Source organism: Trachemys scripta, chromosome 8, assembly GCF_013100865.1.
Source record: "Trachemys scripta elegans isolate TJP31775 chromosome 8, CAS_Tse_1.0, whole genome shotgun sequence".
In the NCBI taxonomy this organism is placed as follows: domain Eukaryota; kingdom Metazoa; phylum Chordata; order Testudines; family Emydidae; genus Trachemys; species Trachemys scripta.
Window position 1 is genome coordinate 41,086,454 of NC_048305.1, and position 23,431 is coordinate 41,109,884.

Below are 23,431 nucleotides of genomic sequence, written 5' to 3' on the forward strand. Positions count from 1 at the left end.
CATTTGAGGATAAGGACTGAGGTCAAATATGGAGTGATTGTTCTGTGAAAGGCGTTCGCCCATGGGTAATAGAGTGTCTACACTATTCTGTGTGAGTTCATTCGAGATTGTATGGTTTCATAGAATCATAGAATATCAGGGTTGGAAGAAGGTCATCTAGTCCAACCCCTTGCTCAAAGCAGGACCAATCCCCAACTAAATCATCCCAGCCAGGGCTTTGTCAAGCCTGACTTTAAAAACCTCTAAGGAAGGAGATTCCACCACCTCCCTAGGTAACTCATTCCAGTGCTTCACCACCCTCCTAGTGAAAAAGTTTTTCCTAATATCTATCTTAAACCTCCCCCCACTACAACTTGAGACCATTACTCCTTGTTCTGTCATCTGCTACCACTGAGAACAGTCTAGATCCATCCTCTTTGGAACCCCCTTTCAGGTAGTAGAAAGCAGCTATCAAATCCCCCCTGATTCTTATCTTCTGCAGACTAAACAATCCCAGTTCCCTCAGCCTCTCCTCATAAGTCATTTTTGTTGCCCTCCGCTGGACTCTTTTCAATTTTTCCACATCCTTCTTGTAGTGTGGGGCCCAAAACTGGACACAGTACTCCATATGAGGCCTCACCAATGCCGAATAGAGGGGAATGATCATGTCCCTCGATCTGCTGACAATCAGTGTGGCAGCAAGGGCACACTGTTGACTCATATCCAGCGTCTCGTCCACTGTAACCCCTAGGTCCTTTTCTGCAGAACTGCTGCCTAGCCATTCGGTCCCTAGTCTGTAGCAGTGCATGGGATTCTTCCATCCTAAGTGCAGGATTCTGCACTTATCCTTGCTGAACCTCATCAGATTTCTTTTGGCCCAATCCTCTAATTTGTCTAGGTCCCTCTGTATCCTATACCTACCCTCCAGCGTATCTACCACTCCTCCCAGTTTAGTGTCAGCTGCAAACTTTCTGAGTATGCAGTCAGCGCCATCCTCCAGATCATTAATGAACATATTGAACAAAACCGGTCCCAGGACTGACCCTTGGGGCACGCCGCTTGATACTGGCTGCCAATTAGACATGGAGCCATTGATCACTGTCCATTGAGCCCGATGATCTAGCCAGCTTTCTTCAGGTATAGTCCATCCACCTTATAGTCCATTCATCCAGCCCATACTTCTTTAACTTGCTGGCAAGAATACTGTGGGACACGGTATCAAAAGCTTTGCTAAAGTCAAGGAATAACACGTCCACTGCTTTCCCCTCATCCACAGAACCAGTTATCTCGTCATAGAAGGCAATTAGGTTAGTTAGGCATGACTTGCCCTTGGTGAATCCATGCTGACTGTTCCTGATCACTTTCCACTCCTCTAAGTGCTTCAGAATTGATTTCTTAAGGACCTGCTCCATGATTTTTCCAGGGACTGAGGTGAGGCTGACTGGCCTGTAGTTCCCCAGATCCTCCTTCTTCCCTTTTTCAGAGATGGGCACTACATTAGTCTTTTTCCAGTCATCCGGGACCTCCCCCGATCGCCATGAGTTTTCAAAGATAATGACCAATGGCTCTACAATCACATCCGCCAACTCCTTTAGCACCCTCAGATGCAGCGCATCCGGCCCCATGGATTTGTGCTCATCCAGCTTTTCTAAATAGTCCCGAACCACCTCTTTCTCCACAGAGGGCTGGTCACCTTCTCCCCATACTGTGCTGCCCAGTGCAGCAGTCTGGGAGCTGACCTTGTTTGTGAAGACAGAGGCAAAAAAAGCATTGAGTACATTAGCTTTTTCCACATCCTCTGTCACTAGGTTGTCTCCCCCATTCAGTAAGGGGCCCACACTTTCCTTGACTTTCTTCTTGTTGCTAACATACCTGAAGAAACCCTTCTTGTTACTCTTAACATCTCTTGCTAGCTGCAACTCCAAGTGTGATTTGGCCTTCCTGATTTCACTGCTGCATGCCTGAGCAATATTTTTAACTCCTCCCTGGTCATTTGTCCAATCTTCCATTTCTTGTAAGCTTCTTTTTTGTGTTTAAGATCAGCAAGGATTTCACTGTTAAGCCACGCTGGTCGCCTGCCATATTTACTATTCTTTGTACACATCGGGATGGTTTGTTCCTGCAACCTCAATAAGGATTCTTTAAAATACAGCCAGCTCTCCTGGGTTCCTTTCCCCCTCATGTTATTCTCCCAGGGGATCCTGCCCATCCGTTCCCTGAGGGAGTCAATGTCTGCTTTTCTGAAGTCCAGGGTCCGTATTCTGCTGCTCTGCTTTCTTCCTTGTGTCAGGATCCTGACCTCGATCAGCTCATGGTCACTGCCTCCCAGGTTCCCATCCACTTTTGCTTCCCCTACTAATTCTTCCCTGTTTGTGAGTTGGTTCACCCACATACTTGTTCACATAGTTCACCAACATAGTTGTTATTGGGGCATTTGTTGCACGGGATGAAATACACCACATATTGTGACAAGCATGTGTAGGAACTATGGATCTTGAAAGGTTTGTGCTTGGGGGTATTTGGAGATATGTCTGCAGGTTTTGCATCCGTTGTTCTGGCAGGGGCTGGTGCCGCTTTGAGTTGGTGTGTCCTGGTTGTGCGGAGCTTGTTTCTGATTGTAAACAGGGTCTGAATGAGCATACAGTTTGTAGATAGTGGAACAGAGAGAGATGGGTCTCCATTTGCTGGGGTCATTTCGCTCGCCTTTCTTGTAGACGAGCACCATCATAGATTTCTTCCAGGAGCTGGGGGTATGGCAGAATTGTTTGCATTTGTTGAAGATGGCAGTTAATACCAGGCAGCCAGGATCTCATTTTTTCAGGAAGTTATAGAGAATGCCATCTTTTCCTGGGGCTGTGTTTTTGGTCTTAGTAAGTCTGGTTATTACTTCTCATGATGTAAAGTCTTGTTCCAGGTCCCCTGCACAGTCATCCAGGGTAGTGTATGAAGGCACCCTGGAAGCTGCATGTCGTTCTGAGCTATGCAGTCGAACACACCCTTGAAGTTCGAGAATAGTCTCTCTGATGAGATTGCTCAGTAAGATGAGGGCCCATTGAGGATCTCACTCATAGCCTCAGGACAGTTTAACTGGTACAGCTTCTGGATCCTGAATGCTGCTGCTGGATTGTAGCGGCAACTGATGTTCCTTCTCCTGGCTTCTCTCATGTTGTTGTTGTTATGGCCCGACGCAGGAGTTCTGTGAGCAGTAGGTGTGTTCTCCTGAGTTCCCTTCCTCCCAGATACAATTTCTACAGACAGGTCTTTAGTGAGTCTGTCTACAAGGAGGCCAAAGTCATCGAAGAAGGCTCTCCTCGCCAAGCATACGACCAGCATTCCTGAGTCCTATTCTGTCCTCTTACCAATTGCCTAGTGCTCTCTATCTGAGTGACTCAGCCCATTTAACCAGAGGAATGGCAGCTTTCACGGTAACTTGTCATGGTGTGGCCTTATGAGGCCTTGTCTGCACACACTTGCATTAGTTTAACTATGGTGTGTTTTTTAAATAATTTAGTAGCTGTGGTGCCACTTTGTTTGTAGATGTGCTTATCTTGGTTTACGCATGGTTTATTTCCATTTAGCTTAATCTATATGGTTAAGTTTGTATGCAGAAAGACTTTAGAGATCTGCAAGCTTGCTACATGGAGTTTGGTCGTGCCTTCAGAAATTCCTGGTCTGTCAGTACTGCTCTGTGGAGACAGTGTCATGAAGGAGAAAAAGGGGTTGTTTCCCATTGTCCTTGCTGTTTTGCCTCCACAGGGCCACACCAACCCTCCTGCAACTTCAGAGTTCAACTCTACAGGCTTCAGGAGAAACATGAATAGATGTTAGAATCATAGAATCATAGGGTTAGAAGGAACCACAAGGGTCAGTCACAACAGTCTAACCCCTTGCCAAGATGTAGGATTTGTTGTGGCTAAACCATCCAAGACAAATGCCTATCCAGCCTCTCTTTGAAAACCTCCAGTGAAGGAGCTTCCATGACTTCCCTAGGCAATCTGTTCCATTGTCCTGCTGCTCTTACAGTTAGGACTTTTTTCCTGAGATTTAATCTAAATCTGCTTTGCTGTAGTTTGAACCCATTGACTCTTGTCCTGCCCTCTGTGTCAAGAGAAAACAACTTTTCTCTCTCTTTTTTATGGCTGCCTTTCAAGTATTTGAAGGCTGCTGTTGTGTCCCCCCTTAATCTCCTCTTTTCCAAACTAAACATAGCCAGTTCCTTCAGCCTTTGCTCATATGACTTGCATTCCATCCCTTTAATCATCTTTGTCGCTCACTTCTGGATCCTTTCCAGTTTCTCTACATCCGTTCTATACAGCGTTGACCAAAATTGGACACAGTACTCCAGCTGAGGCCTAACCAGTGTCGAGTAGTATCACCTCCCATGACTTGCATGCTATGCCTTTGTTAATTTCAAGCCTAAACTTGTTGAAGGCCCGTTTATATCCATTTGTTCTTGTGCCAAGATTGGCGCTTAACTTAAATAACTCCTCTCCCTCCCAGAGGGTTTTTAATCTCTCTGATGTAGTTATAGAGAGCAATCATATCTGCCTTCAGCCTTCGTTAGCTTAGGCTAAACAATTTTCCATTCCTCTGATCATGCAAGTAGTTCTTCCCTGTACCCATTCCAGTTTGAATTCATCTTTCTTAAACATGGGAGACCAGAACTGCACACAGTATTCCAGATGAGTTTTCACCAGTGCCTTGTACAATGGTAATAACATTTTCTTGTCTCTACTGGAAATACCTCGCCTGATGCATCCAAGGATTACATTAACCTTTTTCACAGCTGCATCACATTGGTGGCTCATAGTCATCCTGTGATCAACCAATACACCCAGGTCTTTCTCCCCCTCTGTTGCTTCCAAATTATACACCTCTACCTTGATATAATGCTGTTCTTGGGAGCCAAAAAATCTTACCGCGTTATAGGTGAAACCGCGTTATATCGAACTTGCTTTGATCTGCCGGAGTGCGCAGCCTCTCCCCCCCAGAGCACTGCTTTACCACGTTATATCAGAATTCGTGTTATATCAGGTCGTGTTATATCGGGGTAGAGGTGTATGTCCTGAATTGTTCTGAATAATGGTTGTCAAAAGCCCTTTGGTTAAGCAATGCTAACAACTAATTAGATGCAAGCTAAAGTGGCATAAAAAACAAAGTATGGGTTTTCAGCATAAAAACAAAGTACAGATTTTTTTAAAAACACAACAGGTTCTAGAGTTTTGTCCTGAGGTGGCATAGCACACAGGGCTGTATGTTATGAAGTGTAAAAAGGAGCAGTAAATCTATTTATAAATACAAATTCCTTTACACAGACCTGTTTCACTTACATAACCCTGCAAAACTATCAGTCACAGATAACTCAAGGCAGTAAACATTAGAAGCAACTTAGCCCCTCTGTGTTTCTAAACATTATGTCAGTGAAAAGCAGCTAAGTTTAATGCAGACTGGAAAGTGCAAACATTCCAGCAGATTAACAGGAATGGGAACAATATTGAGACCTGGGGCTTTCAATCCCAGCCGATTCTTGGCCAGCCTGCCAGGCTGTCCACCTCACTGCATGAGGCAATAGAGGGTTTCTGGGCACAGGGCTCAGTGGTACATGGCTGAGCTGACTGGGACTTGGAGAAGAAGGATTGGGTTAAGCACGTTAGGCTACTACAGAGAAGGGAGACTGGATGGCGCCAAGGATTAGCAATGCACAGTGCAGAGACCCCAATGGATTCTCCATCACTTGGCATCTGTAGATCAAGACTGGGGGGTCTCCTTCTGAAAGATCTGCTCTGACTCAAGCAGAGCTGGATGCAGAAGTCACTGCGTGAGGCTCTCTGGCCTGTGTTATGCAGGAGCTCAGACTGGAAGATCATAATGGTCCCTTCTGGCCTTGAAATCTATGAATGTACATGGCATCAGGAGTGGGGGAGCTAAGCCAGCTTTGAACTTTTTCAGCTGCAAGTGTAGGCCATGATCATGGCTACAATCTGCAGTAGGCCATTTAATCAAATAATTCCCACCCGCAGTATTGTTGGTTCAGCTGTACTGGCATTAGCCTTAGCAGTGGCTTCCAGCATTTGTACCAGCCTGTTTGAGTGTGATTTTAAACCTTCCTTTCAGACTCTAAGGGTTAGTCTACACTAAAAGTGCTACAGTGGCTGTAGCGCATCTGGTGAAGACACCCTATGCCAGTGAGAGAGAGCTCTCCCATCAGCATAATAAATCCACTGCCATTTGAAACAGTAGCTATGTTGGCAAAGAAGCTCTCCCACCGACACAGCACTGTTCATACCAGTGCTTAGGTTACTGTCATTTAGGTTGCTCAGGGGGGTGGCTTTTTCACACGCCTGAACGACATAAATTATGCTGAAGTAAATGGTACTGTAGACCTGGCCTAACTCACCCAAATCAAAATAGAATTCCCTCAAACTCTGAAAGCTTCACCTTAGTGGCTCTTTCTCTGCAAAACATCAGCTGTCTCTTCCCAGACAGTTTGGTGTTAGAGCTGGTGAAAAAAAGATTGTGGGAAGCATTATTGTATCCATTATCCACATTCTCAGGAGTGGCTGAATCATCTTGCTCAGACTTTCCACGGTGATTCACCATGACAGAGTAGGCCTTGAGAATTTTATCCTTAAAAGTGAAAGAATCAGAATGCTATTGACAATAGAACCTGAAGGTCTAAAATGGAAATGCATAAGCACCCTGAACTATTGCTGTCACTAGCGTGCCAGCCATACCTGTACTCACTCGTTGTCTCCTTGAAGTGCGGATTTAGCTCCGAGCCTGATAAGCAAAAAATCGATGGGTAATGTTTGGGTAAATATTGTGTGTGTGATGTTAAATGACTAGGGAATTCCAAGGACAGACAGACATTTTTCCAAGGCACACAAACCATGATGTCTTTCTTCTGTTAATAGCAATAATATTTGCATTTTCATACAAGGACTGCCACGCACTTAACAAATATGAATTAAGCTTCAAAACATAAGAACATAAGAAAGGCCGTACCGGGTCAGACCAAAGGTCCATCTAGCCCAGTATCCTTTCTACCGACAGTGGCCAATGCCAGGTGCCCCAGAGGGAGTGAACCTAACAGGCAATGATCAAGTGATCTCTCTCCTGCCATCCATCTCCACCCTCTGACAGACAGAGGCTAGGGACACCATTCCTTACCTGTCCTGGCTAATAGCCATTAATGGACTTAACCATCATGAATTTATCCAGTTCTCTTTTAAACTCTGTTATAGTCCTAGCCTTCACAACCTCCTCAGGTAAGGAGTTCCACAAGTTGACTGTGCGCTGCGTGAAGAAGAACTTCCTTTTATTTGTTTTAAACCTGCTGCCTATTAATTTCATTTGATGACCCCTAGTTCTTGTATTATGGGAATAAGAAAATAACTTTTCCTTATCCACTTTCTCCACATCACTCATAATTTTATATACCTCTATCATATCCCCCTTAGTCTCCTCTTTTCCAAGCTGAAGAGTCCTAGCCTCTTTAATCTCTCCTCATATGGGACCCGTTCCAAACCCTTAATCATTTTAGTTGCCCTTTTCTGAACCTTTTCTAGTGCCAGTATATCTTTTTTGAGATGAGGAGACCACATCTGTACTCAGTATTCGAGATGAGGGCATACCATCGATTTATATAAGGGCAATAATATATTGTCAGTCTTATTCTCTATCCCCTTTTTAATGATTCCTAACATCCTGTTTGCTTTTTTGACTGCCTCTGCACACTGCGTGGACATTTTCAGAGAACTATCCACAATGACTCCAAGATCTTTTTCCTGACTTGTTGTAGCTAAATTAGCCCCCATCATATTGTATGTATAGTTGGGGTTATTTTTTCCAATGTGCATTACTTTACACTTATCCACATTAAATTTCATTTGCCATTTTGTTGCCCAATCACTTAGTTTTGTGAGATCTTTTTGAAGTTCTTCACAGTCTGCTTTGCAGTTAACTATCTTTAGCACTTTAGTATCATCTGCAAACTTTGCCACCTCACTGTTTACCCCTTTCTCCAGATCATTTATGAATAAGTTGAATAGGATTGGTCCAAGGACTGACCCTTGGGGAACACCACTAGTTACCCCTCTCCATTCTGAGAATTTACCATTAATTCCTACCCTTTGTTCCCTGTCTTTTAACCAGTTCTCAATCCATGAAAGGGCCTTCCCTTTTATCCCATAGCAGTTTAATTTACATAAGAGCCTTTGGTGAGGGACCTTGTCAAAGGCTTTCTGGAAATCTAAGTACATTATGTCCACTGGATCCCCCTTGTCCACATGTTTGTTGACCCCTTCAAAGAATTCTAATAGATTAGTAAGACGCGATTTCCCTTTACAGAAACCATGTTGACTGTTGCTCAACAGTTTATGTTTTTCTATGTGTCGGACAATTTTATTCTTAACTATTGTTTCGACTAATTTGCCCGGTACAGACGTTAGACTTACCGGTCTGTAATTGCCAGGATCACCTCTAGAGCCTCTTTTTAAATATTGACGTTACATTAGCTAACTTCCAGTCATTGGGTACAGAAGCCGATTTAAAGGACAGGTTACAAACCTTAGTTAACAGTTCCGCAACTTCACATTTGAGTTCTTTCAGAACTCTTGGGTGAATGCCATCTGGTCCAGGTGATTTGTTAATGTTAAGTTTATCAATTAATTCCAAAACCTCCTCTCGTGACACTTCAATCCGTGACAGTTCCTCAGATTTGTCACCTACAAAAGCCAGCTCAGGTTTGGGAATGTCCCTAACATCCTCAGCTGTGAAGACTGAAGCAAAGAATCCATTTAGTTTCTCCGCAATGAATTTATCGTCTTTAGGCGCTCCTTTTGTATCTTGATCATCAAGCGGCCCCACTGGTGGTTTAGCAGGCTTCCTGCTTCTGATATACTTAAAAAACATTTTGTTATTACCTTTGGAGTTTTTGGCTAGCCGTTCTTCAAACTCCTCTTTGGCTTTTCTTATTACATTCTTGCACTTAATTTGGCAGCGTTTATGCTCCTTTCTATTTGCCTCACTAGGATTTGACTTCCACTTTTTAAAGGAAGTCTTTTTATCTCTCACTGCTTCTTTTACATGGTTGTTAAGCCACGGTGGCTCTTTTTTAGTTCTTTTACTGTGTTTCTTAATTTGGGGTATACATTGAAGTTGGGCCTCTATTATGGTGTCTTTAAAAGCGCCCATGCAGCTTGCAGGGATTTCACTTTAGTCACTGTACCTTTTAACTTCTGTTTAACTAACCCCCTCATTTTTGCATAGTTCCCCCTTTTGAAATTAAATGCCACAGTGTTGGGCTGTTGAGATGTTCTTCCCACCACAGGGATGTTGAATACTATTGTATTATGGTCACTATTTCCAAGCGGTCCTGCTATAGTTACCTCTTGGACCAGCTCCTGCGCTCCACTCAGGACTAAATCTAGAGTTGCCTCTCCCCTTGTGGATTCCCATACCAGCTGCTCCATGAAGCAGTCGTTTAAAGTATCGAGAAATTTTATCTCTGCATTTCGTCCTGAAGTGAAATGTTCCCAGTCTATATGGGGATAATTGAAATCCCCCACTATTATTGAGTTCTTAATTTTGATAGCCTCTCTAATTTCCCTTAGCATTTCATCATCACTATCACCGTCCTGGTCAGGTGGTCGATAATAGATCCCTAATGTTATATTCTTATTAGAGCATGAAATTTCTATCCATAGAGATTCTATGGAACATGCGGATTTGCTTAAGATTTTTACTTCATTTGATTGTACATTTTCTTTCACATATAGTGCCACTCTCTCCCCCCCGCCCCTTCCCCCCTCACCCCCCCGCACGACCTGTTCTGTCCTTCCGTTATATTTTGTACCCCGGAATGATTGTGTCCCATTGATTGCTCTCAGTCCACCAGATTTCTGTGATGCCTATTATATCAATATCCTCCTTTATCACAAGACACTCTAGTTCACCCATCTTATTATTTAGACTTCTAGCATTTGTGTACAAGCACTTTAAAAACTTGTCACTGTTTATTTGTCTGCCCTTTTCTGATGTGTCAGATTCTTTTTTATGTGAATGTTTATCATCTGATCTGGCCCCTACTTTATCCTCTTCCATCCTCTGCTCCTGACTATAACCTGGAGATTCTCTATCATTAGACTCTCCCCTAAGAGAAGTCTCTGTCCGATCCACATGCTCCTCTGCAGCAGTCGGCTTTCCCCCATCTCCTAGTTTAAAAACGGCTCTACAACCTTTTTAATGTTTAGTGCCAGCAGTCTGGTTCCACTTTGGTTTAGGTGGAGCCCATCCTTCCTGTATAGGCTCCCCCCATTCCAGAAGTTTCCCCAGTTCCTAATGAATGTAAACCCCTCCTCTCTACACCATCGTCTCATCCATGCATTGAGACTCTGAAGCTCTGCCTGCCTACCTGGCCCTGTGCGTGGAACTGGGAGCGTTTCTGAGAATGCCACCATAGAGGTCCTGGATTTCAGTCTCTTCCCTAGCAGCCTAAATTTGGCCTCCAGGACATCTCTCCTACCCTTCCCTATGTCATTGGTACCTATGTATCACTCCTCCCCAGCACTACACATAAGTCTGTCTAGATGCCTCGAGAGATCCGCAACCTTTGCACCAGGCAGGCAAGTCACCATACGGTTCTCCCGGTCATCACAAACCCATCTATCTAAGTTTCTAATGATCGAATCTCCCAATACTAATACCTGCCTTTTCCTAGCAACTGGAGTTCCCTCCCCTGGAGAGGTAACCTCAGTGCGAGAGGCAACCCCAGCACTGTCTGGAAGGAGGGTCCCAACTAAGGGAAGGTTTCCCTCTGCTCCCGTTGACTGCTCTGCTTCCCTGGGCCTTTCATCCTCCTCAACAGCGCAGGGGCTGTCTGACCGGAGGTGGGACAATTCTACAGTGTCCCGGAAAGCCTCATCAACATACCGCTCTGCCTCCCTTAGCTCTTCCAGTTCTGCCACCCTTGCCTCCAGAGTCTGTACGTGGTCTCTGAGGGCCAGGAGCTCCTTGCACCGAATGCACACATACGCCACTCACCCACGGGGCAGATAATCATACATGCTACACTCAGTGCAATAAACTGGATAGCCCCCACTCTGCAGCTGGGCTTCTGCCTGCATTGTCTCCTAGTTAATGAAGGGGCTGTTTAAAGCAAGAAGTTTTGAATGTAGTTTGGGCTATAGGTTTTAAGGGGAATAAAGGGTATAAGATAGAACCGGCAAGGGACCCGCGCTCCCTTCCTGCTCCCCTTCCTAACTCCCTTGCGAAACTCCCTGTTAGCAGCCCCTGTTCGCAAAAGCTCATTCAGTCCTCCATTTACATGTGGAAAAACTCACCCTTAGAGACACCCACACAGCAGGTCTTTGATAGCTTAGATAGAACCCAGGAATCCTGACTTCTATGTGCATCTTGGCAGGAGTTTAGATTAGATGACCCTTGCAGTCCCTTCTAACCCCATGGTTCTATGATTCCAGACACTGAAAGCCTCTTCCTCCCTCCCTCCCCCCCGGCAAACACATACGGGTGTAATCCCCTTGTTCATACAGTTTGCTTCCTTTTGTTATTAGCATCTGTATTGCAGTAGTGCCTGGGGCCCTAATCCTAGATCAGGCCCCACTGTGCTGGGCTCTGCACAGTCAGACCAAAGAGATGTTCCCTGCCCCAAGAGCTTACAATGCAAGTAGTTTCCCTGCCCAGCATGGCTGGAGGCTCCATTTTCTTGATCAGTCTGGGTCCTCCCTAGCCTTAACCACAAGAGCACAAAGGATGAGGAGTTCTCCACATCAAAGGGAACCATGCTATTCCCTCTGCTCTGTCCCCACTACAGGGAGAGGCTCCTCCCACCTCCCTAGGCTCCTTCTAACCCCATACGCAGTCTGTGCCCAGGCAGATTGCCTTCCATTCCTTGTGTGACTCCCTCCCCAAAGCCAATTTCTTCCAGACCACTGCCAGCATTACCTTGGTCAGCTGTCTCCCAGCTGCTTCCTGCTGCTAGTTCCACAGAGTGCCCAGTTTCCCCAGCGGGAGCTGCTGATGTGTTTGCTGGCCCAAGGGCTAAGTCAAGCTCCAGTAAAGGGAGTGAGGGTAGAGGTGGAGGGACGCGCCATATCAGGAGTGCAGGCCGAGGGCAGAGGGTGAGTTTCTCTATCAGTTGGTATATGAGACAATGGAACAACCCTGACGCACTTTTCTTCCTATGAGCCTGAAGCCATCTGTCACCTCATGCACTACTGCCACAGCTGTCAGGTTCTCTCTAAAGGTACCCTGGAGATTTGCATGGCTATGGGAGTGCCATCCAGCCCTCTCCCTCAGTCAGTCCCGTTATCAGCATGCTCCTGGTTGAGGTGTACAGGAAGAGTGGCGACTGAATAGACCACAACCACACCCCTGCTGGTGCTGGAGCTCCCCTACCCATGAGTTTCAGGAGTGCAGGAAAGAGAGGGACAGACCGGCAGTACTGCCAAGGACATTCCAAGCTGGCGGTGGGCGTGGGGGTGAAGAAGGCAAGAGGTTAAAGCTGCCAAATGAGCAGGAGAGAAGTCCCAACGGGGGACACTCCTGCTTCAGGTCTTGCAGACCTTTCACCTCCCACACCCCCCAGCCAGCTCCTGCAGCCCCCCAAGTGAAGAGTCCATTCACAGGAGTATTAGCCAATTATCCAGTGTTCGAAACAGCACCCTGAGTTCCCAGCAGCCTGGCAGTCACAGTTAGCCCCTGGCTCTGCTCACAGGGCAGCACACCCAGAGTGCAAGGGAAATCAAGCATTTCCATTTTCTTCACACTGGTCAGCCCCTTAGACTAGGTTGTCTCCTGTTTTTTCATTACTGCACCAGACATATTTGATATAATGACTGCTGCAGGTGGCATGCGTCACACGGGATGCAGCCCTGATTGTGAGCCATCAGCTAGAATCAAAGTTAATTCAGGAAAGCAGTAAAATTGGTAACATGTATTTCATGCCTCTAATCCATACATTTTCCATTGCACAATCTTCCATCTTGAGGCACAGAAAGCAAACTCAGCTGACTACTTTAGAGTCCTAGCTCCAAAGGCAAAAACCTAAGAGATCCCCAGAGACACTGGCTTTATTTTTAATGACTCAGATGTCCTTCTCCTCCACACACACACATCTTTAAACCCTGGACAGTAAGCACCCCACTGATTGCATTCCCCAGCCAGCTCAGAGCCTAGCCCCTCTCTGCGAACATACAGGCTCTCTAGGCAATGGAAGTGCCATGGGTTCAGGGCCTGGCAGGGTGATTGACTGTGAGGGTTGGTGCAGGGCAGAGGATTGTATTCCCAGCTGAAATGGTGACTTGTCCTGTCCCTGAGTTTTATGCTAAAACATTTTTCAAGTAGTGCTATTGTCCCCAAAGGCAAATGAGCATGTGTAGCACATATCCAGCTATAGCCACTGCCCAAACCTTAGAGATGGACCCTGGACCCAGGCCCCTCTCTCTACAATGGGCCAACCCAAAAGGCCACACAGGAATGCCCAAATTTTCCATCTCCCATAGTCTATGTCCACAGCAGGTTGTAGGTAGTGGAGCACGAGCTGGTTCTAGCTGCTGCTGGAGGGTAGCATGGAGGTGTCTGTTCTTCAGGCCTGGATTTAAGACTCCCTGGGCCTTACATGCCCCAGAGGTGGCTGCATGCACATGGTTTATGAAAACTCTTTGGGTCCAAAGGCCTTAGAAAGTATCTTTATATCCTGGTTTCAAAGGGTTTTCCCAAACTTCAGGCCAACATAACAGAAAGGAGATGCTGCTGAGGTGCTAATGCTGCCCTTTCCTTTTTCAGAGAATGTGATAAATGGGCAGGACTACGAGGTGATGATGCAGATAGACTGTGAAGTGATGGACACCAGGATTCTGCATATCAAAAGCTCCTCCATACCCTGGTACCTTCGACAACAGCAAGGGAATCAGACCAACCCCTTCTATAGCGCTGCTCCCACTGTCCCCGAGACAGCCCACCGCATGAGAGCAATCGTGGAATCACTGCAGTAGCTCCCAGAAGCCTCACAGCTGCAGTCCGTGAGCCTCAGCAAGGAGGCAGAAATGTTTGGTGACACAAATGCAGCTTTCACCACTATCACTATTACTAGGTAAACAGCTGGGGATACCCAGCTCCAGCACTAGGCCCTATCACTTGCAGTTAGTCTGACCTTTCCAGGACTCCTAGAACTGCAGAGGGCTCAGCCCGGGCGTAATTCCAACACTGATACTCCTCCTCAAGTGGAACGTTTTACCAGAACCCTGTGACGCTGCCCTGCCCGTTGCCTTCCCAGCCTTGCTGGTGCATCCTGCCCAGCCTCTTCCCCTGTCTGATACATCCCATGATGGCCCTGGGCAGTGTTTGACATCATCCTGGTAATGACAGCGAGTGAACGGACATCCTGCAGGGACCGGGCAGGCAGGAGAAGGAAGCTGGGCAGACGTGTTGTGATGTCTGGGAGTGGCAGTATGGCTTGGTGGTCAGCAAGCAGGGCTGGGGCCAGGAGGACAGGGCCTTACCTGCTGTATGATCTGGAATAACTTCCTTGACCTGTATTTCAGTGTCCCCATTTATAAATTGGGGCTAACCGCTGCCCTGCCTCACAGAGGAGGGGGTTCTGAGGTTTGATTAGCTGCTGTTTATGGAAAGCTAGGGATCTTGTGGAGGGATGCTCTGGTAGACGTCCAGAGTTGCAGTATTTATTTATTTACACTCAAGCATATTAGCAAACAGGGCAGAAGAATAGGCAAGTTTAACTGTGGAGGGGGCAGCAAAACATAGGGTGCCCTAGAACTGACATGTCCTGTACCTGTGCAGAGGTAGGGCTGCAGCTTTTGTCTGGAACTGTGCGCAGTGAACCATTCTGCTGACACTCTGCTCTGTACTTAGTGCCAGGTACCAGAATGGGAGAAAGGAACAGCTGGCCTGGCCTCTATGGTTCCCCCTGCAGGCAAGAAGAAGAATGGCTCCATGCAGGAACCACTGCAAAGCTGAGCTCTGCACTGTCCAGAGCAGGCACACGCTGCACACCCCTGGAATCCTCCCCCACAGAGCCAAACCAGCTCTACTGCTTGCAGAGCTGCTGCCCTCATGGAGGAAGACGAGGGACTGGATTTGGGCTAGATTTTAAGATTCCCCCAGTCTAACTTCCTGCAGCGCACAGGACGTGGTGGGGATTATTCCAGTGTAATAGTTGTCACCACTACAAACTTCCTCTGGCTGCTCAGTCTGAATGTATTGCCCTGGAATCCCATTCCACGCAGCACCCTCCATTTCTGGTCACACTGGGCAGCTCCTTGCTCTCCAGGCGCACGCACTCTTCTCACCAGTAGAAGGGAATTCCTGCCATTTGATTCCATGCTAGCTCCTTGTGGGAAATGAATAGCATTTTTAAAACACTCTCATGATTGAGAAAAGCTTTGTCCCCTTAGCATGCTGAGTCTCCTTCCTAGCGCAGAAGCCAGCATTATCCTTGGATCATTTGGTCCCCGGAGAAAGCCAAGCTATGTGCAATTTAATATCTGTGGAAACAAACACCAGACGCTTCCTTAAAAGAGAGATTTGGGGAAAAATACACAAAATGTTATAACAATGAACCTTCCTTTGTGCCCTGTATGAGCACAGCATGTTGGTTCACAGTGTCTTTTTAAAGAGCAGCACACTGCCTCACCTGCACCTTGTGGTGCACCTTTGACTTGCCAGAGAGTGACTGCCACATCATCTGTCATGGTATGAATCATGAGATCAGACACAAGTGGCCCTAGCTCCTCATAAAAAGGTCCTGTCTGTCACCTGGCTGCTGCTACAACATGGGGCTTGTCTAGAACAGAACTGTATGGGGCTCCCAGGCCCAATCACTATGGAGCAGACATGCCAAACCCATGAAAAAAATGCAGAAATTGGGCTTGTTTTTGACTTAATTGGCTTGTGAGTTGCTTATTGGCTAGTTTTTGGTTTGTAGCTTGTTGCTTGTTATAGCTGGTTGCTTTTTTTTTTTTTTTTGATCGGCTCCTGGCAAGCAGGGGCAAGGGGGGAGAGAGTCAGGGGTGCACAGCAGGCCCACCACAGGCCCAGACTGCACGCCAGGGGATCTAGTCACATAGGGTATAGGGGTTCTTAGGGTTTTGGCTTGTTTTGGCCTTGTTTTGAAATGGGATTAACTTGATTTTTGGCTTATTGTGAAAGTTGGGGTGCTTATTTACCATGTGAAAGTTGGCAACTGTGCTATGGAGGCAGTGTCCCTGCCAGCTCCTGTGTGTGTTTAGAGTCACTACGATGTATTTTAGGCAATATGGGATTTTTATTTTTTAAATGCCATGTCTGAGCAGCTTGGCCCTGATCCAAGTTAGGCAAATCTAGCAAGAAGAAATCAGTCAGCTGAGCTATCTCTTGTACTTCCTGTTATGGGATGTTCATTTTATGCTAGTGGTTCTCCAATCTCATGGGGTCCCTTTCACTTGTGTGCCCTAGTTTGTAATGGAGCATGGGCTCCTTAGAGCTGGGGGCCAATGCCTTTGAGTAGCCCAAGCTGCATTGCAAGTTACAGACAGCTGAATGAGAACTGGGCAGCAGGGCAGAGAAATGCCCCTCTAAAATGGGTGAGGCATTGGGCACCAGCTACAAAAAACAGAACTACCAGCGGAGGTGAATACCTCCATAGCAAGGAACCACTCTCTTCTGCTACACAGTGACCATTTTTCCAGTGCTCCAAAGTAATTCCTGCAGGCAGTGGGAGTCCATTGTTTTACAAATAAGAGTACCTGGAATGTTGGTGACTGTAAGATGTGGTTTACACTAGCCGTTAGACCTTGTACCCACTGGCTGTGTGAACTCTGGCAGGAGAACCAAGGTGGTAGCCTACAGGCACACTAACTAATGGGATATGACAGGAGACAGAGCAGGGGGTGAGGCAGGGATTACTTTTACAGTGTGAGATGTTGCAAGTTTGCTGTGGCTTTTTGTGGGTGCTTGGGAGAGCACATTCAAACTTCCCAGCTGATGGCACTCTATATTTAGGGCTAATGGTGCTGACTTTCAGGACAGTAGCTGCCAATGTTTACCTTCTGAGAGGGGAAGGGGTGCAGACACCTTGTTCCAGTTCTTGTACTCATGTATTTTGCACCAGTGCTTACAATGGGGTCTGCAGACGTACCAGCTGAGGGTGGATGCTGTAACAGTCCATGAGGAACATCTGGTTAAAAGCATTTACTTTGCAATTATATTAACCTTCCTTTACCAGCATTCTGATACCACAGATCATTGAAGGGATCCAGCCCTTGGCAAGTGTGATGAAACCTGTGATGAAAGATGTGTGTGTTTCTAAGGATTGTACTAAACTCTGGTGATATTTAAGTATCTTAACCATTAAACTTTCTCTTAAGCTCATCTGAATGGCTTCCACACTTTGACTGCAAATCTCATTGTGAAAAGCGGTGGTGTTAGAGCAGACAGGAAGAACACTGCATGCCAATCTAGAGTCCTTAAGGGTTGATTGCGCAGGTTAAATTGCCGAGTTCAACACATTAATTTGGGCACCTCGATCTTGAGTAGTTTGTTTCTATTTGAAGGGACAGCCAAGATAAAAATAGCATCATCTTGCTTAAGAACACACCTTTCCTGGGTTACTGATACCTCAGATTATTAAAGTGAACTTCTTTTAATCATCCTTTTCATCCTGATGCTCTGTTTTTCCCTTCACTCACCTTAGATGGTGAAAGCAAATCTACTCAGGTTCTTATTTATATAACCCTCATCACTGTTTTGAATCCCGCTGTTCACTTTCATGTCAGTGTCACTTTCTGGCTCCCATTTCCAGTGCAGTTCTGATGTCTGTGTTTCTGTCACTGCAGGGGAATATTTAAATCACCCTAAGAACTGTTTTACTTGACGTGTTGTTTTAATTTCACTGAAATATTTCTATTACAGTTTGCAAAACACTTTTAAACAAATCCAAATCTTAATTTTGGCCTAAAATAAATGGATTCTGTCCCTCACAATCTGATCTCCCCAGCCTTACAGATCACCAGCATGTCCTCTTGGACCAAATCTCTGCACTCCGAAGAATTTGATTATTCATGCTCTCTTAAACAAAATGAGATTTCTGTAGGATTTTGCAACAACTGTGGGAAGCATGTATTCAAATGAAAGCTGCAGAAGTCTTGGTCCCCATGGACTAGAGCCAGCTGGGAGCATCAGGGACTCCGTTTGTGTATCCCTTGCTGACCAAGGAGCAGGCCACAAAATAGTGAAAATGCCTGTGCCTTGTCTAAAGTAGTGCTGCCCCCTTTTCTAGCACTGCCTCTTGCAGACTCATCCCATGACAGCCTAGCACTATCCCCAACAGTGACCAGATTTGGGACTTTCTATGTTGGAAAGGCAGTAATTAAATCATGAGCCTGGTACAGCAGGCTCTTCACACGCTGAGCTCCCATGCACTTCCTAAAGCTTCAAATCCAGTCCTAAATCCATAGACCCAGTCCTGCAGTTGACCCCCCAGACAGACCTCAGCACTCAGAGGGCCTGACTCAAGCCAGCAAAGGTGACCCAGCAGGGCATGGACTGTGCAGCACATCCTGGAAAGTTCGTAAAATGGATGCAGCAAGGCTATTCTTGCCATTATTTTTAGACCCTCAGAATAAAATCCTGTTTGGGGTATAGGGGATGAGACAGCTCTGATTTTGCTTTTAAATGATATGTGGGATCACTGTATGCAGAAAAAAATAACTTTATTTCATTCTCATAAATGAGTCCATCTGTGTTTGTAATAAGAGGAAATAAAATCATTTTTAAACTTTGTTTTTATATCTATTTCCGTTTCTGATATGAGAGAATGAAAAGCAGAGAAATTCTCCACCAATGGAGGGAGGAAACCAGTTGAATTCTGGTCGCCTCCAGGACTTGAATGAAGCTTTCGCACTTAGGTTCTACTCTCTACTCTGAGTAGGCCAAATCTTTCCAATGGAATTCTGTCCCCTGAGGCAGGACTGGAGAGTACCGGAGCGGCCACAGCAGAGGAGACCAACTGGCATATCTAGTCCTCACCAGTTTGAAAACCCAGGACTTGATGCTGCAGAAGAAGGGGGGAAACCCAAGTTTTGTAACTGTGTAATACTAGGTGAGGGAAGGAAGGGAGAGTAGCTAGGGTTACGCCCTAAAGGTTTGATAGCTACTAAAGTGTCTGTAGGTAATCTACCACTTGTTTCAATGGCTGTGGTTAGAGGGCTGGGGAAAGGGGTCACCTTTTTTCAGTAGTTAGTGATTACAAGTTCCCTACATTGTAATGTCCACAATGGTTGGAACCGGAAACCAGTCTGACTTGCCAGTGAAACAATACAAGACACTTTCTTTAGCTATTTTTTACCCACTCCTGCTGCTGTATGGATGTGTTATTCCTTGACTTTAGCAAAGCTTTTGATACGGTCTCCCACAGTATTCTTGCCAGCAAGTTAAAAAAGTATGGGCTGGATGAATGGACTATAAGGTGGCTAGAAAACTGGCTAGATCATCGGGCTCAACAGGTAGTGATCAATGGCTCCATGTCTAGTTGGCAACCGGTATCAAGCGTCGGTCCTGGGGCTGGTTTTGTTCAGTATCTTCATTAATCATAGAATCATAGAATATCAGAGTTGGAAGGGACCTCAAGAGGTCATCTAGTCCAACCCCCTGCTCAAAGCAGGACCAATTCCCAGCTAAATCATCCCAGCCAGGGCTTTGTCAAGCCGGGCCTTAAAAACCTCCAAGGAAGGAGACTCCACCACCTCCCTAGGTAACGCATTCCAGTGTTTCACCACCCTCCTAGTGAAATAGTTTTTCCTGATATCCAACCTGGACCTCCCCCACTGCAACTTGAGACCATTGCTCCTTGTTCTGTCATCTGCCACCACTGAGAACAGCCGAGCTCCATCCTCTTTGGAACCCCCCTTCAGGTAGTTGAAGGCTGCTATCAAATCCCCCCTCATTCTTCTCTTCTGGAGACTAAACAATCCCAGTTCCCTCAGCCTCTCCTCATAAGTCATGTGCTCCAGACCCCTAATCATTTTTGTTGCCCTCCCCTGGACTCTTTCCAATTTCTCCACATCCTTCTTGTAGTGTGGGGCCCAAAACTGGACACAGTATTCCAGATGAGGCCTCACCAATGTCGAATAATGTTTGGGTAAGCAGTCAAGACAACCTTGCTCACTTTATGTCCAATAGAGAACATTTCTATTACACCTCTTGCTCCCTACAGAATTTTGCATTGTGGTCTCTAAGATGTTCAGCCCAAATTCAAATACCGTCCATTATCATTTAAACTCTTTTAATCCCCTCAGGTAGCTGTGCAAATGCTCTTCAGAATGCCTTGGGGCAGTATTAATTACTGGGACACATTGGTGGTTCAGCAGCTCTTGTCCGGCCTGACATACTCACTACACCTAACAGTGGTGTCATAATCTGTATCTAAAAGGTGGTATAGAAGACATTGGAAAACTAATTACTCAATGATCATTAATATTCTTGCATGATGTACGTTCAGGCTGTGTACAAAGAGTTATGGACATAGGCTAGAATTATATTCTTAAAATGTGTTTGGCAAGCAATGCATAAAAAAAACCCAGCATGCCCTAGACAAAGGAATAAACAATTTTCTGATCAGCCTGGTCCTCAGGCAAGGATAATGAAGGTCCATTTACGTATGTAAAAGGTAAACAACTCTATCAAGCTAAGAAGTGGGGGAGGAGACAGCATCTACACCCCAGCAGGAAAAAGAAGCGTGGTCTGTGTTTTACTTTTCAGAGCATACATTGCAAAGGTTTACCAGTCTGTAAAGATGGGGGGCTGGAGCTCTACTGATAAGCAATTACATCATCTGATTATAGGCAATGTTACTGTACTATCAAAGTGTATCAGGAAAGGGCTTGTCTGAAAGCTAATGACACTGGTAATTAATATCATTGTGAAGTATCTATATTAGCAGAATAGGAGGAAATACAGATATTTTGCTTTAAAAGTCTGTGACCAAACATAGGGAAAAATAGGTTCCCACCCAGACCGGAGGGAAGGCAGCTATCTATCTGTCTCCAATGAGATTAAGCAAGGTGTGACCAAAATCAATGGAAGCACCATTGACATACGAATCATCAGGGGGCTGGGTAGGCCACAGGAAGGGAAGAACAGCACACAAACACTGAATTTGGGAAGCTATATGGAGGGAAAAGAAGCCATCTTGGCATCCATCACTGGCCAGACACAAGGGGCCAGAGGTCTTGCAAGGTGAGAGAGCTGGGTCTTTCAGCCAAGGGGTCTGAAATCTCTGGGAATGGAAGGTTGGCAAAAGACTATAGCTTGTTAATTTAGGTCTTTGCCATTAGAAAGCGTATTTTTACTTTTGATGGTTTACAATCCTTCTAACTTTATTCCTTCTACTTGATATCCCCTAATCTATGTCCTTTTGTTAATAAATATGTTTTATTTTTCCAATAAACCAATTTCGTCCTGTATTTAAAGGGAAGGGTGTATTTCCCCCAGCTAAGCTAATAAGCAGCTATGTGCTTTTGTCTCCTTACAGGGGTGAACACACGGTATTATTCCACTGAGTGTTTAAGGAGAGGGCTGGACACTTCAGGGCAGATGGTTTGGGGGACATTTGGGACTGATGTGTGTGTTGGGGTCACCTTGCCAGGTGAATCAGAGTGTGGCTGGGGGGTGCCAACCTGGCAGCTGGAATCAGAGCTGCTTAACCCACAGACGCTCAGTGCAGGCTTATCCGCTGGGTGGGCATATCCAGACAAGAGAAGCACAGCAGCAGAGCCTTTGGGACACGTAGGTTCCAGGGCAGGCAGCAACACAACCCCTCATTGGTCTAGCTCAGCGGTTTGCAGCCCAATTAGCACAGAGCTGCAGTCCAGCTCAGCTATGTGCTAAAGGGCAGTCCACAGGCCAGGGTCCGCAGCAGCCATGCGGTGAGGGTCTGTGGCTGCTGGCAAGCCCCGTGGGGTCTGGGACAGCCACATGGTGGGGGACCGGGGCAACCGCACGATTCCTGCAGCCCAGGTAACACACTGTGGGCCGCATATGTGGCCCGCAATGTGTAATAAGTTGAGAACCACTGGTCTAGCTTGCACTCCAGAATATAACAGCCAACTGGCATTTGCTTAAACATGTAATGCAGAGGATATTTTGGCTTCTGAGAGCTTAGCAGCCACCTTACCAATAGTTTACATTGTGTGGCATTGTCTAACTTACCCTTATCAATGCACATCTGCACTTTAACTGCCTTTTTAATTCCACCCATGGCATTTACCCAAGTTTTTTACATTTTCAACTGCTCCCAGCTTTTCATATGTTCAAACTCTGTTTTTATTTCCTCCATTAAAGTCAATGGAATTTCTCTCACTGAATGTATCACTGAAGTTGTTTTGTGATTTGCAATCTCCTTTCAGATACCACAGCCCTTGGGACACAGATGGAATTCTACGTACTGTCTGTTGCCTCTGGTTCATAGTGAGCCATTTTCAGCAAATGTGTTTTTACCTAACTTCCTGGCTTGGCTGGTTTTCTGTCCTAACACAGGTGATGAATTTGCATTGATTGTATTGAGTTTTAAAGCAAACAGTAAGAGTTCCATATTCCCTTAGCTACTGCACTGTAACACTGTATTACTCTCCAGTGTGAAAGTTTAAAGTCATTGTGCCCATCAAATAATCGAGGTTATTGCTTTGCTGTTCTCCCAGTGAACAGACGATCTGGGCTCTAATTCTGTGACACACCTTAGCAAAATGTTTTTTCTGTTCCACGTTCTCAGCCACACCTAGTGTAGATGGATCTTTGCCTGTCAGAAACACTTCTATTTCCATGTTGATGTTATTTCAGTTTCCTTCATTTCTAGCTCTCTCTTTTAGAGAAGGCGGCACATGGACTAGCTGCTTCCTCTGTCCCAGGTCATTTGGATACGTCTACGCAGCCCACCGTAGCAAGCCTGGGTTAATACACTGGGGCTTGCAGGGCTCATGCTAGTGCTCTGTCAGTATCTATGTAGACCATTGGTTCCCAAACTTGTTCCGCCGCTTGTGCAGGGAAAGCCCCTGGCGGGCTGGGCCTGTTTGTTTACCTGCCGCGTCCGCAGGTTCGGCAGGTAAACAAACCGGCCCGGCCTGCCAGGGGCTTTCCCTGCACAAACAGCAGAACAAGTTTGGGAACCACTGATAAAAGAAGAACAGGAGTACTTGTGGCACCTTAGAGACTAACAAATTTATTAGAGCATAAGCTTTCGTGGACTACAGCCCACGATGCATCCGAAGAAGTGGGCTGTAGTCCACGAAAGCTTATGCTCTAATAAATTTGTTAGTCTCTAAGGTGCCACAAGTACTCCTGTTCTTCTTTTATCAGTGGTTCCCAAACTTGTTCTGCTGTTTGTGCAGGGAAAGCCCCTGGCAGGCCGGGCCGGTTTGTTTACCTGCCGGGTCCACAGGTT

At 46.0% G+C, this 23,431-nt stretch overlaps 1 protein-coding gene across 6 annotated transcripts in view; it reads left to right on the top strand.

Annotated features, from left to right (window-relative positions):
- The window catches only part of ATF6 (activating transcription factor 6), a 343,638-nt gene extending 320,642 nt beyond the window's left edge, over window positions 1-22,996 (top strand). For 5 of the 6 annotated variants that reach the window (XM_034778774.1, XM_034778770.1, XM_034778771.1 and 2 more), the window contains one exon: window positions 13,786-18,776. In XM_034778774.1, coding sequence (XP_034634665.1) covers window positions 13,786-13,994 — 209 coding nt within the window. In that variant the 3' untranslated portion in view covers window positions 13,995-18,776. Of the gene's footprint in view, window positions 1-13,785; window positions 18,777-22,400 lie in introns of those variants that run through there. The other variant, XM_034778772.1, reaches the window with a different exon arrangement.
- Window positions 22,997-23,431: the final 435 nt, after the last annotated feature.